This window comes from Chelon labrosus (genome assembly GCF_963514085.1).
Source record: "Chelon labrosus genome assembly, chromosome: 12".
Lineage (NCBI taxonomy): Eukaryota > Metazoa > Chordata > Actinopteri > Mugiliformes > Mugilidae > Chelon > Chelon labrosus.
In genome coordinates, this window is record NC_140345.1 from 10,811,915 (window position 1) to 10,834,016 (window position 22,102).

The window sequence follows — 22,102 nt, forward strand, 5'->3', positions numbered from 1 at the left end:
TATATTTGCGTGTGTGTACATTGTATGTGCGTGTGCAGATAATGTATACAACGGTAATTAAAGAGTAAGGGGGGGGGGGGGGGGGGGGCACACAGAGACCGTGGAAACGAGTGTGGAGATAAAAACATGCTGGTATAAATATCTGAGACCACGGGGAGAGAGTGCATCAGTTCAAGAGTGCCACTGAGGAGGAGACACTGAGAGTCAAAAGGGAAAAAAAAGGAATAAAAAAAAAGAGGGTGATTGAAACAAAGAGGTGCAGAGAGAGAAGATCTGGAAGACAACGACACAGAAACAGAATATTCAATACATAGTACTGGACACTTTAAAATAGGTAAGAAGACCTTCTAATTTGTGTAATGTGGTTATTGTTTTTTGTGTGGGTGTGTATTTATTTTAACCTTTGTATTGCTTTTTTTTTTTTTTTTACAGAAATGGCCAACGCAGAGGGAGTAGTCTTGGCTTTTCTTGTGTTCATTAGTGCCAGTGTGCCATGTTTTTCTGTGTATAACAGTGGGGAATGCTTCTTCAACACCAAAGGTATGAGTTTCCCATAAGATTATTTGTGCACACATCAAGTGGCAGCAAGTAATAAAATAGATCTTTTACTGAGGTGATTTTTTACTTAGAGATTTAGAACAACCAAAACAGGGAAGTTCAGTTTATCCACACAAACCTGTAGCAACACTTAAATGCTGCTTACACATTAAACACAAATATGAATCCATAACATGTAATTTCACAAAGACCATTCATAAGGAACACCTTGGCTTCTAAATGAAAAGTTTATTTTGCTGATACTATCTTCTTTCATTATTACAAGTGCTGTTGAGTACTTATTCACAGCTACTGATATTTGTTATTATAAGGGAGCTGTGAATACATGGGACAGGTGTACGGGATAGGAGACAGCTGGATCACCGGTGACTGTTACCAGTGTGTCTGCATGGAGCCTTTTGGAGTAGGATGCTGTGATCAGTGAGTTGGTTTTCTCACACACTCCAACGTGGACCGAGTAAAATTTGGATGTCTCGCTCATACTCTGATTTAACTCTGTTCTTCCCCGCAGAGGATATAAGCCAGTGGACTATCCAGACTGGTGCGAGGTCATCCGTAAACCCGACTCTTGCACTAGCGTTGCTGTGATGAGAGTCAATCATAAACTACCCTGCCTCTGGGGACAAGGCCGCCTCAGAACAGCCGCCGGCCAGCCATGGAAATCTGACAATGACCCTTTATTTTGAGCTCAGCCACTGATGCAAAAGATAGCAATAGTTAACGTGTAATATTTATTTAGGATTTAATAAATAAACCCCAGAACTTTTATTTTGTCAGGAGGCTTGTAGAAATCAGTTAGCTTTACCGTATTTATATTTATGATTTCCCATTTTAACATGTTGGTGTTGGTGTTTGTTGTTGATCTGTCAGTACAAATGTTTGATATGTTTCTGGTTCATGTTTGAAATCAAATAAAAAGTATATATACTGTAATTGTAATAAGTCTACTTTTTGTCTGTGCCAAATCCATTACCTGACACTATACTGAATAAATACTCTGTATTTATTTATTCACTGTTCCAACTCTTTATTTGTTTGCTGTGTATATACTGAGTAATGTCATTCTAAAGCTGGGAATGTTGAATTGCAATCATCCCATGCAATTTAGAGCAAAATATCTAAAGGGCCTAAAAGAAAGAGACCCTGAGAAAGAGTATCATCGGGTGACAACCAGACTTTGCAATTTGTGTAAGATAGCTTATGAAATTTTGTTGCAGGTGAGTTGCTTTTCTATTTGTTGTCCTGGTGTTGACTGTCTGATGGTGTTCACAAGGTTGTTCTGGCTTTTATTTTGTCACAAAATATAATTTCACATATTTATGTATTGCTTTGGGTAGGCATCCATTTACATATGGAATTAGATCTATAATATTATTTTTCATGTCCTATGTATAAAGGTTAATTTAATTTTCTAAATATCTGTCATAAATATACAATATAAAATAAATAACATTCGGAGAAGATCAGACCGGATGAGAGAGGCACGGGACTTTTATTTTGAAACGCCTGCGCAAAGTTATGACGTCAAAATGAGGCGCGCTGTGATTGTCCATCGTGTGGTTGCAGGACAGTTGTTTTAATCCATGAAAAAGTCCTAAAAGACAGTAAAATGTGGATACTCACACCCATGCAACCTGGAGGTAACATTTTCCTATGACGGCTGACTTTTTAAAGATCGCTTATCAAACTGCCAAATTGTTAAAGTTAAGGTTTTGATGAAGTTAGCCGCGTTAGCCGACCGAGGAGCAGCCCAAATAAACAGCTAGCCAGCTTGTTTTCGCATGTTCTGTAGTTGCAGTCAAAGTCTGGTTAACAGATACAGAAATACGATGTTGTCAAGTGAATGTACCGTATTTAAATAATTAATTTAATTTGAATTCGTAATTATATCCCAAACCCCTCATTTAGGTTAAACGCACCTATTGACATCATTCTCTGCAGACTTTCACATCACTGATGCCAAGAACTGAGGCAAATAAATTATGATGTTTTGTTTTGATCCAGTATACTTCCTAGTAAAACAAATCTATGGAAAGAGGACTGGCGAACTTGAAAACAGTCACATGCATTAATTTATTTCAAATGTTAATGTAAGTAGGTGAGTTTGTAAACACCTTACCCCTTTTTGGTTGTCTGAGATGTTTCTATTACAAAGTCAATAACCTGTTGTCTGTCACTCACAGGGGAGACCCACTATCTTCCCTCTGATAAAGGGTATGTGGTCGGCCGCAAGAATTGTGATATCATTCTCTCCAGCGACCAGTCCATCAGCAGGGCCCACGCTCACCTCACTGCTTCTGACGAGGTGAGAAAAATACCGGATATATGTCCTGTATGTAAAACAATGCAAAGGTGAATGTTGGATGGTTAGAGAAGCAACTTTAGGACTGTGAGGCCACTGGTTTGATCCTCTCTATGTCTATGGCAGCAGTACCTTGAACCAACACCTAAAGAAACCTTCCCTGACTTGCATGGCTGACCACTGCTCATTTGGATGGGTTAAACACATAGAACAAGTTCCTAGAGATTACAGATTATTTAGAAGACATCTTTAGACTAAAGCTGAATATTATAGTGTTACAGCCATTAACAGAGAGCAGAAGATGCAGCCTGCTTGAGTACAGTAGTGTCAACTTTTCATTCAGGAAAAAACGTAATTTAAACATGGACTGAAATTACTCAAAGCAGTGCAGCAACATAAAAGTTGTCAATTGCGCAGTGTATTTTGCACGTCTACCATCTGAGCACACTAACTCATTATGAAGACTCTCCAGTGTCCTCAGGAGCAACTGTCTGAGGTGTGTATGTAACATCACCTGGCTGAACACTATTAGCCTTCCCCATACCTGCATGACTTCATTTGACCCACTCCTGCTACATTTGCAACAAGCTGTCTGTCATGGTTGTTCTTTAGAAAAACAAACTCAACTCCACGAACAGGCTTGGCAGCGTCAGCTTTAGTTGAATATGACAGGAATCTCTTACTGATTATGTCCTGAAATGTACATCAGTATACAAATGCAATAAAGAGAATACTGATTTTGATTCTGAAAATACACTGCCTGGCAAAAACAAACCAAAAAAAAAAAAGGTCACACACACTAATATTTCGTTGGACCGTCTTTACCTTTGATTACATCTGCTCTGGCATTGTTTGATAATCTTCTGCAATATCACAAGATTTATTTCCATCCAGTGTTGCATTCATTTTTCACCTTGTATTGATGATGGGAGAGTCTGACCACTGCACAAAGCCTTCTACAGCACATCCCAAAGATTCTCAATGGAGTTAAGGTCTGGACTCTGTGGTGGTCAATCCATGGGTGAAAATGATGTCTCATGCTCCCTGAACCACTCTTTCACAATTTGAGCCCCATGAATCCTGGCATTGTCCTCTTGGAATATGCCCGTGCCATCAGGGAAGAAAAAAATCCATTGATGGAATAACCTGGTCATTCAGTATATTCAGGTCGTCAGCTGACCTCATTCTTTGGGCACATAATGTTGCTGAACCTAGACCTGAGCAACTGCAGCAACCCCAGATCATAGCACTGCCCCCACAGGCTTGTACAGTAGGCACTAGGCATGATGGGTGCATCACTTCATCTGCCTCTCTTCTTACCCTGATGCACTGGTTCCCCATTATCCTTCCAGTTTTTAATAATGCGTTGGACAGTTCTTAACCCAATTTTAGTAGTTTCTTCAATCTCCTTAGATGTTTTCTCTGCTTGATGCATGCCAATGATTTGACCCTTCTCAAACACACTGACATCTTTTCCACGACCACGGGATGTGTCTTTAGACATGGTAGTTTAAGAAATGAGAAGCTACTCATTGCATCAGTTGGGGTTAAATAACTTGTTGCCAGCTGAAAGATAATCACCCATGCAGTAATTATCCAATAGGAGGCTCGTACCTATTTGCTTAGTTAAATCCAGGTGACTACTTTGTTTTTGGCCAGTCTATTTGCCCGTGTAATGCCACTTTGCGACAGAAGATGGTGCTGTTACGCTGAAACCACATAACTAGAACTGAAAAAAGACAATGTGATGTATAACAGGTCTAACTTTAACAGTTTAAGGGTAATTTGCAAAAAAATAAGATTAATGCTTGCATTGATTTTGTTGTTCAAGTGGCAGAAATTAAGACCATGTAGGTTTATTTTACAGTGTTCATCAGCTACCCAACATAAATTTTTCTATTTGTCTGTGTTTTCTGAATCCTCTTAAACATTTATTTATTTATTTTTAATTATTGTCTTTCTGGGTTACTGTTCTGAACCATAAGAGGCTAAAGGCAATTTAATATACCTGTTAATACCTGTTTGGCATAAAGTTTTAGCTTGGGATACCTGAAAATACCTTTCTATCTTAAGCTTAATTTTAAAGAAGGGGTTTCTTAAATTATTAATAATTAAATAGAAATATGTAAGATGGCTTGTTTGACTAATGGATGTTATTGCCTGTGTTTTAGACCCTGACTCTAAAAGACACCTCCAAGTATGGCACATATGTCAACAACCAGCGTGTAACAGCACCTGTGAACCTAAAGGCAGGGGACAATATTACATTTGGGGTTTTTCAAAGCAAATTCAGGTACGTATACAAGCTGGGGAGTGGAGAGTGGCCATAAATACTGCGCAGTTAACCCAAGATCTTTGTAAAAATAAATAAATTGTTTTGTATCTCAGTGTGGGCCATCTGAAGCCAGTGGTGTGTTCATCATGTTTGGACAACGATGGGAAGGCATCGCTCTCTCAGGCCCTGTTAGCTTTGGGTGGAAAGCTGGTCAACACCTGGACTCAGGACTGCACTCACCTGACCATGCCTTCTGTTAAAGTCACCATCAAGGTCAGGACAAGACTTTATTTCTTTATTATCACATGTGACGTGTTGCTGGCAACGTGCTTTCTGTTTTTCCTCTTCAGACCATTTCCGCTCTGCTGTGCTGTCGTCCCATTGTGAAACCAGAGTTCTTCTCAGAGCTCAACAAAGCCTTTCAGCAAAAACTACCACCTCCTAAAGCCGAGAGGTAAAGTACAGACATCCCACTGACACTGAACTGAACCTGAGTGGCTGCACAGAGCAACATTATCTCCTCTGTACATTATTTTTAAGCTTCATCCCAGAGATCGATGAGCCCAGCCTGAGTAAAGAGGAAGTAAACGTTGGATTGATTCCACTTCGCAAACAGCTTTTCAGTGGGAAGACCTTCATTTTCCTCAGTGCCAAACAGGTCTGCTTCATGTTTCTTTGTGATAATCAAATAGATTTTCAAATCATGCAAACCACTACTAATCACAGTGGTCACATTTGCAAGTGAAGGTCACATAATATAAAATTTATAGCTGATAAGTCGGTCAAGGAAAACAAGGCATGGCATGTTTTGTAGGTGATACATTGCCCTTCTTCTTTTATAGTTAGCTTTTTATTATACACTGCCTGGCCAAAAAAAAAAAAAGTTGCCACCTGGATTTAACTAAGCAAATAGGTACAAGCCTCCTATTGGATGATTACTGCGTGGGTGATTATCTTTCAGCTGTCAACAAGTTATTTAACCCTGTTACTGTCTTTTTTCTAAAACGGCTCACAAGACACATACAGTGACATATAGCAGGGAGGCCAGACCACAGTTTGAGTTTCAAGAATAGTGTGTTTTATTTAAACTGAAAGCAAGAGCAGGGGAGAAAAACAAACAAACCAAACTCAACCGACCTCCTTCCACTGAGTAAGTAAACTACTTAAAGAAACTAAACCCAAATCAAATGAACAAAAAACGAAAACAGGACTACAACTAACTACAACCCAGACTAAAATAATAAAGCCTACAAAGTTCTAACACTTAACAGGAAAAGAACTAAACCACCTGGTTAAAATCAAAGAAATATGAGGTTAAAACACAACCTGGCGTTGTCGTAATGTGCGCCAGACAAGGAGGGTGAGTGAGAGGCCAAGACACCGCTCCTCTCACCTCCTTATGTAGTCCCCTCCTCCTACAAATGGGATTCAAGTGCTCAGCAGGCCAAGGGAGGAGTGACCAGGAAGAGACAGGAAGCACAGCCGTGCGTAACAAACCCCAACTGATGCAATGAGCAGCTTCTCATTTCTTAAACAACCATGTCTAAAGACACATCCCGTGGTCGCGGGGGGGGGGGGGGGACACCCTGGACAGGTCGCCAGTCTATTGCAGGGCCAACATAGAGAGACAGACAACCACTCACACGCACACATACGGCCGATGTCTTTGGATGGTGGGAGGAAGCCAAAGTACCCGGAGAGAACCCACGCAGGCACAGGGAGAACATGCAAACTCCACACAGAAAGCCCCAGCCGGCCCATGGATTCGAACACGAACCTTCTCGCTGTGAGGCATCAGTGCTAACCACCTCACCACTGTGCCATACATGTATCAAAGAGAGAAAATATCTAAGGAGATTGAAGAAACTACTAAAACTGAAACGCATTATTAAAAATAGGAAGGATAGTGAGGAACCATTGTCTTCGAGGAAGAAATGTGAAGAAATCTTGATCGTGATCGGCGATCACTTAACTTTCACTTTTGGTGAAATCAAATTGAAGAAAAACAACAGTAGAACTACAGTAGGTTTAATAGTGAAAGTAAGATAATTTCCACACGCACAATGTGAAGGGAACTGAACAGCTGTGTAGCCTTAAGAAAACCACTAGTCAGTGAGGCTAACTGGAAAAAAAGGCTTCAATTTCCTAGGAAGCATAAAGATTGGACTCTGGAGCAATGGAAGAAGGTCATGTGGTCTGATGAGTCCAGATTTACCCTGTTCCAGAGTGATGGGGGCATCAGGGTAAGAAGAGAGGCAGATGAAGTGATGCACCCATCATGACTAGTGTCTACTGTACAAGCCTGTGGGGGCAGTGCTATGATCTGGGGTTGCTGCAGTTGCTCAGGTCTAGGTTCAGCAACATTATGTGCCCAAAGAATGAGGTCAGCTGACTACCTGAATATACTGAATGACCAGGGGCCTCATGTACAAAGACTTGTGTGACATTCCTACTGACATAATAATTCCGTCCCACGTGGCTGGCATGGCTCTGCTCAGGGTTGACCGGTACAGTCCCGATCGGTCGGACTAATTGTTTTCACATTTATTTATTATGACAGCTTCCCAGCATCACCTCTAAGTGTCGCCAAAGGATCAACAGTTGTAGAAGCCAGCGTACGCCAGCCATGAGGTTGGCGTGAGGCACGTACACGTTCACGGTCATTTCGCTCTTGATACATCTGAACTTTTCCGTGAACAAGAACGTACGGAACGTTTTTGTGCGCACGCACCCTTTCTACATGAGGCCCCAGGTTATTCCATTAATGGACTTTTTCTTCCCTGATGGCACGGACATATTCCAAGATGATAATGCCAGGATTCATGGGGGTCAAATTGTGAAAGAGTGGTTCAGGGAGCATGAGACATCACTTTCACATATGGATTGGCCACCACAGAGTCTCCCATCATCAATACAAGATCTTGGTGAAAAATGACATTGCAGAAGCTTATCGAAACAATGCCACAGCGAATGCGTGCTGTAATCAAAGCTAAAGGCGGTCCAATGAAATATTCGAGTGTGTGACCTTTGTTTTTTGGTGGCGGCTTTTTTTGCCCAGGCAGTGTATGTCACATGATCTAGTGTTTTGCAGCTACATATCAGTTGCCAGGCAATTTATTTTATATTAAGTAATTACACATGTCTCTCACAACCTAAGAGAGCCAAAAGAAACAACCAAATTAAATGAAAATGTGTATTATATTTCTTAATTTAATAACAGTATAGAGGAAAGCATTTAAAACCAAATCATTATCCTCAACTAAAACAACCCGTTTTTTTATTTCATGTTTTATGATTAACTCATAGTTTCAGCCTTTGGCATTGAACCTGTTAATTAATTGACACATTCTTTCAGCACTAGACATATGTGTCTTCACTTCATAGTTGAGTGCTACAGCTATAAATCATATATAGATAACAAAAAATAACCTGAAACTCAACACTATTGTGACCTCAAAGTTATCTGTACTATCTTATTTTGCCTTATTGACACAACACTATAAAGTGAAGTCAGCTGACATGTGACATGGTGGCTGATGCTGCTGAAGACACTGAAGAGGTCATCTTCTGATGCATGTGTTATTGTCGTCTTTCTCACCTGTGTTGATTTTACATTTCTGCTTTAAGAAGCCAGATGAGAGCTCTAACTCATGTGACAGCTTGCAGTTGTCACATGAGTTAGAGTTTCTGCATTTCTAAGCAAGTTTACACGACTAAAACCACATTTGACTGTTATAACAACTACAGCATTTTTTTCTTAATCTACATGTAGATAAATGGTGCTGCTTTCCTTTGTTGTTTGCAGCTGAAGCGGCTGAGTGCAGCAGTGAGTTTTGGAGGTGGCAGGAGCCAGCTGCTGGAGGAGGGCTCCCTGCCCCGGGACCTGCTGGAGTCTCAACAGAGCTGTGTAGTCGATGTTACAACAGGCAGCTCCCAAACTCTGCTTCCTCCCTCTGCCACAGAGTGGGCCAACTCTGTGAAGAGCATTGTTCAAAGGTGCAAACTTCTGCTCTTCTACAGGAAGGCATTTGAGACTGGGCTGAGAAAATGTACTTGTCAATGTGACAGAGTGATTTTTGAGCACTTAAAAAACATCTCTCTCTGGCATTTTTCTTGTTACCGCTGAGACAGAAAGGGCCTACGAGTCATCACAGAATCTGAAATTGGTTTGGCTGCCATCCTCGCTTCCTGTGACAAGCACTGCAATCCGTCCAGTCAAATATCAGACTCAGGTGGGTGACCAAGAGATAGAAAAGCACTTTATCTTTTTCATCTGATTTTCTCTGACTTGTTTGTGTCTTTTTTCTGTGTTTTAGACACCGTCTCAAAAATGAAACCCGGAATCCCAAGTGCATCGCTGTCACAGAGCGCGGCTGTGGATGAGACTATGTTACCTGCAGCATCTCAGAACATCACAGCTTATGCAGTGAACACAGAGCAATCACAGAGGTACGGACAACCCATCACAGGCACACATTATGTGTTAAAGTGGTCCAAACTTGACATTCTTGTGTTTGCTCCAGAAATCTGACGTGTATAATTTAATTATTTTGTCAGGAAGCCGTATGCAGTATGCGAAGTGAGCAGGGTGGCATCTGTAGAAGAAACTCCAGAGAAGAAGCAAAACCAGAGAGCCAGTCAGCCCCATGGATCCAAACTCATGGCTCAGAAGGCCGCTATGCAGTGTATTGTGGCTGATACAATGAGCTCATCGTACAACACTGGAGAGATCATAGACTCTCAGAGGAAGAAACCTGACTCCACACTAACAGGTAGCTGCAGGAATGCATTAGAGATGCACAGATCAATCTCTACTGAACTCACTTACAGAGGACCAGTCTGGTACCAGCTGTCTGTTTTCTTTTTCCAAACACCGCTTCAAACAAAAAACAAACTATGCCTTGAATTTACTCGTCATGAAAGCACCAACCTAATATCTGTAATGCTTTAAGAAACATCCTTTCAACTCAGTGTTTTTTGCTGTTTCAGGTGCAGACAGTTTTGACATCAGACCCCCAACATCCACTTCTAAGCCCAACAGTGGAATGAAGACACCCTTTTACAAACAGTCTCCTCAGAAATCCAAAGCCTCTGCGCAACCTTCCCCACAGAAACAGTCCACTCTGACCAGTTTCTTTCAGGCTGTCAACAAGAAAAGGTAAACATCTCTGTGCTGTTTAAAACTGCAAGCTGATACAAATTGTACAGCCAGCCATGACAAACATACCTTAGACTGCCAACAATAAGCAGTTAGTCACTGTCTCTGTGTACATGTCTCTGTGTGTCTCACCCTCTCGTCAAGGCCTTTGGAGGACGAGCTCTCTGCCGTCATGTCAGAGCCAAAGCGGCCTGTACTGGAATCATCCATCACCTCTCAGGCACCAAACAGCCCTTCGCCTTCACTCAGAGGGCCTGCAGCTGTGTCCCAGACTCCACATGGGTCAGCAGCGGACTTGTTTGCGGCACAGTCAACAGAGGAACCACGGAGCAGAAAGAGGAAGGAGATAGAAGAAGAGATAAAGATAGAGGAGCTGGAGTCTATTATGTCTCTGGATATGGACTGCTTGGATGAACAAACCTCCGATGATCAAGGTCAGCAAGCGCAACCAGTAGTGCGCAGTGCAGCTAAAAAGAAACAAGGCTTGAATTCTGAGGAGGCTTTGTCCTCATGCAAGAGACAACGGGTTCACCAAGAAAAAAATGGAACAAGTACAAAAAGGGCCCACATGAGCCTGGAGAAAGAATCAGGGCTCCCTAAGAAACCGCAACCTGAACAGCATCATGTTTCAATCAAGACGGAGCAGGTTCATCCCACAGACTACATGACAAGTAACTACGGGTCTAGTAAACCTCCAAACAAATCGTCTGCCAGTACAAGTAAAACCATAACGCCTTTTGAGGAGGATGAGGGCTCTTTCATTGAGGTGAGGAAATAAGCTTTTCATTCATTAATCTTAAATTTTTTTTATTTATTTGGCCGTTTTATATGCACGTCTCACTATAGCTCAGTTTTCACCTTTTCTTTTCCTGTAGGATGTAGAACTACTCGGCGTAGATATTTGCCAACCTAAAGAAGAAGCGAAGACCCCGCTGAAGCCTGTTATGATCAAGGAGGAGGTCGAGGTAAGTCATGTGAAAGCTCATGCTGTCACAGTTTTCCTCTCTTTGAATGGGTACCGTTTCCTAGCTACAGTATATCCTAATGATGTATTTTCAAGCCTTACATATTTGTCAGTGTCGCCTGTCGTCAAAGCCCTGGAAAGAAAAAAAGTGCAGGATGCATCAAAGTCTATAAAGACGTCTTTTTTCCAACTGCAACAGTGTTAAATGGCACATTGAAAAGGTTTCAGCAGCTCACAGCTTCACCTCTCAGAGCATCAAATTTCAGTTTTTAACAGCCAATCTATTTATTTCACACTGTTGTTGACTCTTAAATCTCCCAAATGCAGTCTATTTTGTGACGTTTCCTGTCTCTTCAGGATTTGGATAGAACATTGTAGATAAACAGTGATGTTATTAGAGGGTTTGAGCTCCTTTAGGTGAAGCTGGTTATGGAGACAGTGGGGCCAGCTGTGATACTTAGAGGGTTTGCTTAGATGAAGGTGGGAGTTGAAGAAAGAAATCACACTAAAGAAATGTCAAAGAAGTTTAGTTTTCTGTGATATTTACTCTTTATATATTTTTGGTTCAGATACATTCACATCCACAAGAATCCAATTAAACTCAACAAAGACTACTGTGGTCTAGTGTTTACACATATATATTTGCTGTTCAGTCATAAGATAAAGTAAGATGCATCTTTGTTGAATGTTTCGCAGGAATCAAAGATCGATGAAAACCTTCCTAAGAAGCTGTTGTTGGTGGAGTTTAGATCGCTCGCTGTGACGGCGCCGCCCAAAACCACACCAAAACAAACACAGGGCAACGGCTACGGAAAGAACTTCAAATGTTTCCGCAAGGTCAGACCACAATCCAACACACAAAGCAGAGGCTTGTTTGAAATTTACAGGAAATTATAAAACTCCCTAAAACCACTGTGGTAGTGTTTTTAAATGTTAGTCAACATAAGTGGCCCAAATTTATTGTTCACTGCAAACTCCATGGATTTTTAATTCCACCAAACTTTTCCTTTCCTCCATGGACACCAGAATTTATTTTCTTCATAACATTTGTATTATTTGTGAGACAGAGGTCCATATTGTTTGTGTGTGTTTGGTTTTAAGAGATGCCCTGATGACAAACTTAGAGTATGTCCAAACCCAACTTTCATCCTCAAGGCTCATGTGTTTTCTTGTACGTATGTGACAGAGGAACGTGCCAGGTACACGGGGTTTCCCACAAATTATTGGAGGATCTGATCTGCTGGTTCACGCCAGGGGCAAGAACTCTGATCTGGACGAATGGCTGAAAGATGCCGCTGAGGTAGCGTCTCCCTTCTTATTTGTTTACTTTTTGTTTTAGTGGTTGATTTGTGGTTTGAATCGATGGCTGTTTTTCAGGAGGCGCGTCAGAACAGACGAGATGAGACCATAGGAGATGACCTCTTCAGGTGAGATACTGGAAGTCTTGGCTCTATTAGAAGATGATGCGAAGTAATGTTGTTATCCCTACTCAGCATCTTCCTGTAAAGCTTCTTTATAGTCACTATTCACAATTATGTTTGGGAGTGGTCCATTATTTCATTTACTAAACTGATTTTATTTATTTTTAGTAACAAGTTGAGATCTTCAAGCTCTTTTAGTTACTGTCTTCTTTGTTACCTCTGACTTGGTTATATACTAACAACAGGGTAACTGGTCAGAGACAACTCCTCATTTAAAAGTCTTCATGGGTGGAAAATGCTGGCTCCGATGTAAAAGAGGCCCATGGAAAACCAACCTAATCATAGCATAAATATGTTTTTAAAAAGAGACACAGCGAGGAAAATACTGCCTCAATAAAACTGAGATAAAAGCAGCCAAACAGGAAAGATTGTAACAGAAAAAAAAACAAGTCACTAATTAAGAAAGGAGATAAAAGCCCTAAAACGAAGTATAATTTATGTAAAATAACTAGTGACGGTTCTATAGCCAGAGATAGAAAAAAGAAAAGAATAATTGTGTAAGCGGTTTAACATCTATAAATGAAGTTCCTAAAAGGTAATGTTGATTGCTGTACAAGTAAAGACTTTTTTTAACTGTTTCCATTTGAAAACACATCTCATAAAATAATGTGTGTCATAAATTAACGTGCCCTTTTTTATTTTGGCCAGACGGTTAAATAATATCCCCCTTTATGTCCTCACACGAAGCTCTGTCTCTGATTTAGTAGGAGGCTAGTAATAGCTAAAAGACCTTCCATTTAAATATGTTCACCTTCTAATTAAGTAGTTTCTTCCTCTTGGACATTTAAATGAATAACAAGTGAAACATTTCGTCTCTCGCATCAAACGTACTTGTCTCCTCACTTAACACGCGTGATAGTCAGTGTGATAAGAATAATAAAATCTGTCTGTGGACCCTCAGTCATTATAATCAAGTGCAGACAACATAATTAACTGGATATTATGGAGATGGGGCCTCTGTGGCTTCACGTTGACCAATCAGAACGTAGCAATTCTTTCGTCACAGCGGTTGCCGGGGTAACAGAAGTGATGTAAGCTGGCGCTGCCGTGTTTTCTTTGACTAAGCAGAAAAGAGACAGTCTGAGATTGATTTTGTGTGTGTGTGTGTCAAGGCTGAGCTGTTTGATCACTGAGTCATGCTCAGTCAGTCATGCGTAGCCGGGGAACAGACTCCGCTGCTAAGAAAACAATCCAGTATTTTTTTGGGGGGGTGGTGGGTCTAAACGAAGTTTCCAGACGAGGTTTATAGGAAGCTTGTTTGCTTTAAGCTGTTCAAACACTGTCCGTGCGCTTTACAGCGCTTAATTTGGCCTGTTTTTATTGTTTGTTCAAAATGCCTCTGAGGACATTGAGGAGTGATCCATGAGGAATGTTAAAAGCCCATCCTGACACGGACAGACGTATGAGATGCACTCTTTTGTGTGTGTTTGTGTCTTTAGGTACAACCCCTCCAAACTAACCCGGAGAAGATGAACTGCCCTCATTTTGACATCTTCCAGAGGGAATTCATTTCAAACACACAGGAAGTATATGCAAAAAGGAATCCAGAAATAATTTCATAAATGTGTCCGGTTATCTTTATTTCATCTTGCTTTGTGTGTTAGTAATGTTCAGAAACATATTCATAGTGTAATTAAGCCACTGACAGCAAAAAATGTATCAAGACAGTCTAATGTTCAGAGATTTTTCTCAAAGTTTTTATTTGTTATTAATAAAAAATTATGGCATACAAAACATTAAAAAGTCTTGAGTTGTACAAGAGAGCTTTAAAAGTCTACATGCTGAAAGCAACCGTTCCTTCGTTTTAAAGTTAAGACCTAGAGTGTTCCCTGGTTTTAGCAGGACTAGAAACTTGAGAGGGATTCAAGTGTTACCATTTCTTAAGCCACCTCCATTCAGCCAACTCTTTAGGCACTTTACCAGATCTGAAACTGTTGAGATAAGTTGTCGTCACGCTAAACATCCACTGGCATTTCTCTGCAGACAGTTGGAGCCCAGCTGCCCTTTCAAATTCACAGAATGGAGGGTTAACTCGCCATTCAGCATGAATGATGAGTTAACACAAGTCTATTTTTTCTTAGGCTGCAGGGTCATCAAAGACGTTATGAGACCTGCCTTTAAACACGTTTTTTCGGCGTTGCAATAGTATTTTTTATCTTGTTACTGAAATACTTGTGTTGCTTTACAAAATTCATACAGATCTGGACTCAAATGTTAAGATTGACACAAGAAAATAAACCTCATGCTTTAAAGCAGTGGACAGGTATGTCTCACCTGAACAGCCTCATATTTTTATCTTTAAGAAACAAAATATCTTGAGTCAGCCAGTCCTCTGTACAGTCCTTAAATGCACTTCCCTCATCTGTCCAACCAAAACTTCTGTCTTCTGCTTACAGCAGCTGCTGCTAGGCAGTATGCCTGCATGCATATATTTAATATTTATACCAAAACAATATTTAGAAGTCAGTGGAAAAAGCATCAAGGTAGCTCAAATTCAATAGTTAACACAAGTAACATTTTCACTAGTTAACTCTTGATTACCTAAACAATGTGTTAAACTGAACTAATATGACTACATAACGTGCTATTTAGTAATGCATCAGCCCCCAAAACTGATATAAATTGCATTGAAAGAAGCAAAAGAAGAAATTCCCTTCTAAACAAATTAGCTTTTCATGGCACACAAAATAAATAAAATGCATGTGGCATCACATTTTTCTAAATAGTGTTTAGAAGACTGAAAAATACAGAAATGGAAGCTTGACTGCTACTGTCTCTCCTCATAACCTCTAAGTTACTTGGCACTTAACAAAACAGTCATGGCTGTTTACTGCAAAGATGTATTAAAAAAATGTCAGAAGAATTTAAAATATACACACTTGTAGAAATAGAGCTGCTAAAGTTAATATGAGGGAAAACTTCTGTGAACGTTTGTTTGGTGTATTTCAGAACTAGCTATGGAAAAAAATTGAACCTTTTAATTGTGAAAGTTGTGTATCATGTTTCACATTATCAACAAAAACTAATATCGCTACAATGATAGATTAGTAGTAAATCCTAAAATATTAAGTAGATGTTAGCCTTTAGATGGTGCAACATGTTAATATTGCGTAATGTAAAAATGTCAATCTAGCTTGATTTAAAAAAAAATAAATAATAATAAACTACTGGATGGTATGATTATAAAAATGGGTATTGTGCTCATGTGCTTGTCCTGTTTTGACTTTGTAAAGACCCATCGTATCTATATGTGTTTAGAGTTGATTCTGCCCAAAATGACAAGAATACATTGCAAAACGCTGCATTGAGATAAATGGATCATCAAGGCAAGACTTACTTTTGCACTAGTTTCTAGTCATTATATAATTGGTAATTATCTTTCAAATTAGAGGATCACACTAGTGTTTCTTGTTTTAACCTATTTTCTACGAATTACATGATGACAACTCTGTCAGGGAACAGCATGTCCACCTTTTTTTTTTTTTAATCTAATAACAAACACGGGTCAGTGTCGCCCAAAGTTTCTATGTCTCAGATAAAGATAACAAATCTGATTTTCAAAGTGTTTGCTATATGAAGAAAAATACCTTTAAAGTATGGTCTTTAAATGACCATATGTTTTCTCAGGAAACTTGAATACAAACAATAAAATTAGCATTCGGTGTGCAAGAATTCATTCAGATCTGCAAGGGAAATTATTTGCATAGAAGCGTTTGAGTCGCAGTATTACCAAAGCAACGGGTCAGATTTATTAGTCTATGGCTCGAACTACCTAGAACAGCAGCTAAAAGAAGAATTAAAGAAAAGAAGGCTTAATAATCAGGAACGTTAAGACATATAAGCCATTGTTGGGTCACAGCTTCTGAGAAGACACTGGTGTGTGCGTCATTTAGCAAACCCCACGCATGGTTGTGTTACATAGAGTTCGTAGATTTGTAAGTGGGACCACGGGTTGCTCTCTGAGCACATGCCACTTTCACACCTACAGCAATAAGTTACATCAGTTGAAATGAAGCAGTAGTCTTATATCATTAGTTTTTCCTAACAGCTAAGCTAAAGAAGACCCAAAGCATGATACAATAATAAGTTGAAGACACATGGTGAATGATTAAATAACCCTGATGAAAATAAGGTCCTTTTCTGTTATGAGGTTACAGATTGATTAGAAAACATTGGCACATTGTAGCTTGGACATATGGGGACTTCATATGAAGCCAGACTCTTGAAAGCTGTCCTTTGTTTCTGTAGAAACTAATTGGTGTACATCCATTGTCCTTTTGGTCTCAATGTTGTGAAACCGCCTTTGATGAGAAAACACTGCATTAATGCTAAAAACGTATTTGAACTCCCCCTTCAGCTGGTAAAAGGGTTTGAAACCTGCACCCTAAGACCCGGTGTGTCGTGCACTTTTCTCCATCATGTTTCCACAATGTTATTTCCTCCACTGCTGATGAGCTTCCCTTTCTTTTTGAGTCTCTTCAGCAGACAGGAGGCGATGCCTAAAGCACCACCCTTCAAAAAACGAACAAAGTTGTCTCCCACCAGCGGGCCCATGGCAAACAAGCCTGGCTCCTTGGTACACTCAAAAGTGTAGGGGTTGATGTCAATGGGGTTTTGCTTGCAGGAGATGGGTTTTGTTGGATCCTGACCCAGGTACTGGCCCTGCCCCTTCAAGAAAAACAAGTTTGGGTTTGTCCCAATTAGGACGAGGGCCATGGAGATCTTGAAGGCTTTGAGGGAGTTGTTCCCCTGCAGCAAACACTTCATGTCAGACTGGAAGGACACCACGCAGTGTTCAGGGAAACTGGTGTAGTCGGGAAGGAGACTGACACTGGTATTACCAGCCATGTTACCTGCAACAAGTTGGGGTTTGGGGCACATCTTGGCACATACGGAAGAGGCAATGCTACCCACCTGGGGTCTGTTGGGACCTGAAGAAGGATCCACATTTGTGTAGGTCTGAGAACACATCATGTTGTAGACTTTGTGGTACTCTGGATACACGGTCTTGGGCAGCTGCTTAAAGATGAGGTCTGGGTCATCTACCCTCTTACGAAAAACATGAATCACTCTAATATTGCTGTTGCAAGCACACAGGACTGCATCGGCAGCACTTAAACCAGCACCTACAATTAGGACTGGATCAGAGTTCATATCCAGTTTTCTCCGGCTTACAGCCAAGCCCAGGTCAGAGATGCTGTGGAATACAAAAGGCAGGTCCTCCCCCTCTACACCTAATCGAACGGGTGAATCGGATGCACCAGTGGCTAGGACTACATTCTCAGCAAACAGAGAGAAGGGGACATGAGTGTCATTCTGTACCTGCTGGTAGCCCCTTATTTCCCAGAGCGCACCTGCTCCTCCACTATTTACACACTCTACTCCATTTCCCTCAAAGCCCTGATTCCCACCATTCCCCACCCCTTCATCTCCTTGATCAGTGTGCCCATTTTTCAGACCTTCCCCATTGTGCCCCCGGCAGAGTTTCTGGACGGAGGTCACATAGGTGTTGTCAGCAAAATTCTTTTGGAGACCCTTTAGCTTCACATAGTTGCGGTAGTAGGATGAGATCTCCTCTGGGGTGGCTCTATCACTGGTCACATCCCTAGAGAAAGGGGACAGAGATGATAAGGAAGGAGGTAGAGTTGGACTGAAACTTGAGTCTTGGCTGTCCACCTTATGTCATTACCTGCGTTTTCCATTGGTCAAGTCTCTATAGTTGACCCCTGGAAGCTCCATCCAGATGCCAAGACTAATAGTCAGCATGGACCCTTCCATTGCCTGAGGAGATGCAAGAGACAAGGTCACTGAGAGAACAAAGGCATTTTCTGAAAATACATATTGTTACAAAGTTATGGCAGATGCCAACTTACATGCCAAGCACCCCCGGGTGTTGCTCTCCCCAGAACCAGATGTGGGATGTGTTGCTGCTTATCCCTCCGCCACTGAAGTACAGGAGGGAACTCATAGCCAAAGTCAGCATTTGGGTGCAGCAGGGTGTCAAAAAGCACAGCCACGGGATTACTTGATCTCCCCTCAAGACCCTCACTTAAATATTCCAGATCCTGCAAAACAAAAAAATCCAAACCTGAGTGGCTGTGTGATTATGTTTAAATTAGCAAGACTTGTAGGTGTTTCGTTTTTTTTACCTGTTCTGTGATGGGGAGATGCTTGGTCTCCTCCAGTTTCCTGTATAGTATTGGGTTTGGGTGGACAGTTGTCGTGTCTAAGTAGGGCTTGTATCCGCTCAAAAGGTAGGACAGACAAATACCTGATGGTCCATTACCTAAAACCAACAGAGGTTTGAGAAACTGCAGGGATTGACGCCACAAGAGGCGTTATATGTTACAAGTTAGGAGAAAATGTGAATGTGTGCAAGATTACAACCAGGTTGAAGGAATTATGTAAAAGCAATTAAGGAAATTAAGGGGAAAAAATACCTATGATGACCACAGGGACAGTGGGTGGGTGGTCTTGTGGCAGAGTGGTCTCTTCCAGCAGAGGCATGGCTGTAGCCTGGGCCAGAGCCGGCTGTAAGGAGAGACAGAATGATAGAAATGTGAAGATGCTTCCAGACTATTCTGTAACTGTCCATTCAATACAATCAGCTAAAAGCAGAGCCTCATTTGTGCTTTGTTCCAGCGCTGTTTCAACGTGTCTGGGACAGATTATTTAAACAGGTTCAAACCGGCTGACTTCCTTTGTGTCTGCCAATGTTGTTGTTGTTTCATGTTAGCTAGATTCTGTCTCCATCCACATCATCAGCTGATTCAGAAACACACACTGAGGGGGAAAAAAAACCTTTATTCATCCTGTTATTGTGCTCCCACACACAGCCATGACCCTCCCCGTCTGTCTGGGACTCCACACACGTGGTAACACCCCGCCACAACACAACGTGCCCCAAGCTTTTCTCACTGCCATCCCGCCGATGTCCACACACCCCCTGTCCTGTCACACAAGGCCCGCGGCGAGACCCGCCTCTGTTAACCCCGGTGCCGCTTCCCAAACAAAGGGGAGTTCTAATCAGATTTATGTAGGCTTGAGTCTGTTGTGAAATGTTGCCGCTGAGCATGTGTAGTGCGTGTTTGTGTGTTACGAGACAGTGCCATTGTGTGCCCGCCGGGCAGCAAATCCCCCGTGATCACTCCTCCGGGTGGGCCCTAATCCCACTGGGCCTGTTTATGTCTTTACCGACTCTTTCACCAGCAGCAGGATGAGAATGAGGTCCTGGCATGCAGACAGATCAAACCATCACAGCTCCTCCCGCCAAAACATCACACCCCGGCTACAGTGGACAGTGTCTTCTTGCCCCACTTTCAAACCGCAACACTGCCCGTGCTGGTTTTGTCTTACTTCTTAACTCTGGCTCATTTCCCTTAAAAATCCCAGGTGTCATCCAACTCATTTCACGTGCACATCTCTCTCCCTGCCTCCCACCCTCCCCTTGTCTGACCTGTGTCCGTAGCCCAACCTGTTGTCTCTGGTAGCTTGTTTACCCTTTTCAAAGAAAGCAATGGGATTCCACACACAGCCAGCCCTGTTTGGACAATGTTATTCCCCCAGCTGGCAGACTGATACTGGCATTTCCCACTGGTGAATTAGATAAACCCTACAGTGTTTACAGTTGTAAAACTTGTTTTGTTTTTCTTTTGCTAAAAGTTTGATTTTGTACTCCATTGCACTGGTGCTCGTTCTTGTGTTTTATTGTTTCAGCTTTTTTCCATGATAACACAGAGCTGTGCAAAACAACTAAGCAGATGTGTGCAGTTAAAAACCAGACAGGAAGTTGATTCTTTTGGTAACACAAAACAAAAATGTCCACTTACTACCCTTTTCCAGGTTTTTAAATGCTTTCTCATGAACCTTAAAACAAAGCAATTTAGCCACACAGCTGTATGCAGCATTTATTCTGGATGGACAGGTTGCTGTTTAGTACCATGGTCACGCAAACTTAACTATTCCAGCTCAGTTGATTATTGCTGCCCTTTTAAAGATGATGCAACAACAGTTCCGTGTGCATCACTTGAGGTTTACCCTTATTCTACAATACAGTCATATCATTTTGACATCAGGATAACAAATAGCTAAGTGCAAATAATGATCAAGCCGTGTAGCCCACTCCGTGTATTGTATCTTTAATAAATCATTCGCGCTAATCAGATCTTTTTGGTTTTTATTTTATTTTATTTCATTTTGGTACTGTCTTCTTGTCTTTTCATGCGCCTACACGTGAGCGTTTTGCATCGTGTAGGACGGACCACACTAGGAACATGATGCACCAATTGTGCGCAAGATGCTAAACAAATGAAACTACGTGTTAAAACTTTCAGGTGAGGCAGATGTTCCGTTTAGTCAGCAATAACAAACTGTAGCTACTATTTTGTATTGTTCAGTTGGAAAGCGTCCACGATCTCTCCTCTTTTTCTCTTCACGTCTGTTTTTTCTTATAATCTCTGGATTTTGTAATAATTAACAAGCATCAATCCGAAGGTCAGTTACAAAATTAGGTTCAATTCAAACCGGTGCTAGACTGGTTGTATGTGGATGATGCTGCAGCACAGGCTACCGGAGGAAGTGAATGATGCAGCAGTCTCTTGCCCCATCATGATCACCATCCTCATGGACGCACGAGGCTCAAACCTCCCACTACACTCCTGACTCCGAGCATCCTGCGTCCAATAAGGCGCAAGGAGCACATGCGACAGCCGCTATGTCACCATCATTGCGTAATTTAGGTCAGGCACACACTCAACTGGCATCCGCAACAATCGGCCAAGAACAGGATCTCTTACCGCGCTGAGGTGTATCGCTCTGTCTCCAAGTTGCGTCCTGTTGTCACAAATCACGGCTGTCTTTCTAACCGTATAAATAGGCAGACACCGGTGGGAGGACCTACTGTCCAACTGTCTGGGGTCTTGTATGAGATAATAAGCCAGCCTCTCTCTCTCTCGGCATCACACACACACACTGACCTGCGTGCAGTTAGATCCGAGCAGACCTGGTCTGTTCAGGTCAGAGCAGCCTGTGAATGTCGACTGAGGAGGAGGTCTTGTCTGAGTCTTGATGGCAGAGTATGAAAGAGAGAAACCGGGTCCTGCGTCTGCTTTTGTCGTCACATGCGCATCTCACTGTGCACCGGCAGGCGTGAGCGCGTTCACGGCGAGAAGAGAGAGAGAGCCGGAAGATCAGAGCATCTCTCAGCATCCGACACTGCTGCTCACCGAGCGGCCTTAAAGTGGACCGTCTTATTTTTAGGACATGTACTGTTGTAAATGTAGATTATACTCAGGACAAACACATACTGTCCGATACAACCATGTTATTTAACAAACAATATTAAATTAGCCCATTAGAACAAACT

At 41.6% G+C, this 22,102-nt stretch overlaps 2 protein-coding genes across 2 annotated transcripts; one reads left to right on the top strand and one right to left on the bottom strand.

The window, feature by feature from the left end:
- Positions 1–2,110: 2,110 nt before the first annotated feature.
- nbn (nibrin) lies at positions 2,111–16,065 on the top strand. Its single transcript, XM_084557069.1, has 17 exons — positions 2,111–2,198; positions 2,742–2,863; positions 5,032–5,153; positions 5,249–5,408; positions 5,486–5,589; positions 5,676–5,793; positions 8,941–9,131; positions 9,267–9,367; positions 9,452–9,584; positions 9,693–9,907; positions 10,125–10,293; positions 10,438–11,059; positions 11,169–11,258; positions 11,954–12,094; positions 12,444–12,557; positions 12,635–12,684; positions 14,178–16,065. Exons 1-17 carry the CDS (start codon positions 2,168–2,170, stop codon positions 14,209–14,211), a joined length of 2,517 nt encoding a protein of 838 aa, XP_084413195.1. The 5' UTR covers positions 2,111–2,167; the 3' UTR covers positions 14,212–16,065.
- A 398-nt stretch (positions 16,066–16,463) lies between these two features.
- On the bottom strand, positions 16,464–19,263 carry osgin2 (oxidative stress induced growth inhibitor family member 2). Its single transcript, XM_084556324.1, has 5 exons — positions 19,179–19,263; positions 18,888–19,024; positions 18,612–18,803; positions 18,428–18,519; positions 16,464–18,343 (listed from the first exon to the last, which is right to left on the bottom strand). The coding sequence occupies exons 1-5, from the start codon at positions 19,243–19,245 to the stop codon at positions 17,155–17,157; spliced, it is 1,677 nt and encodes a 558-aa protein (XP_084412450.1). The 5' UTR covers positions 19,246–19,263; the 3' UTR covers positions 16,464–17,154.
- Positions 19,264–22,102: the final 2,839 nt, after the last annotated feature.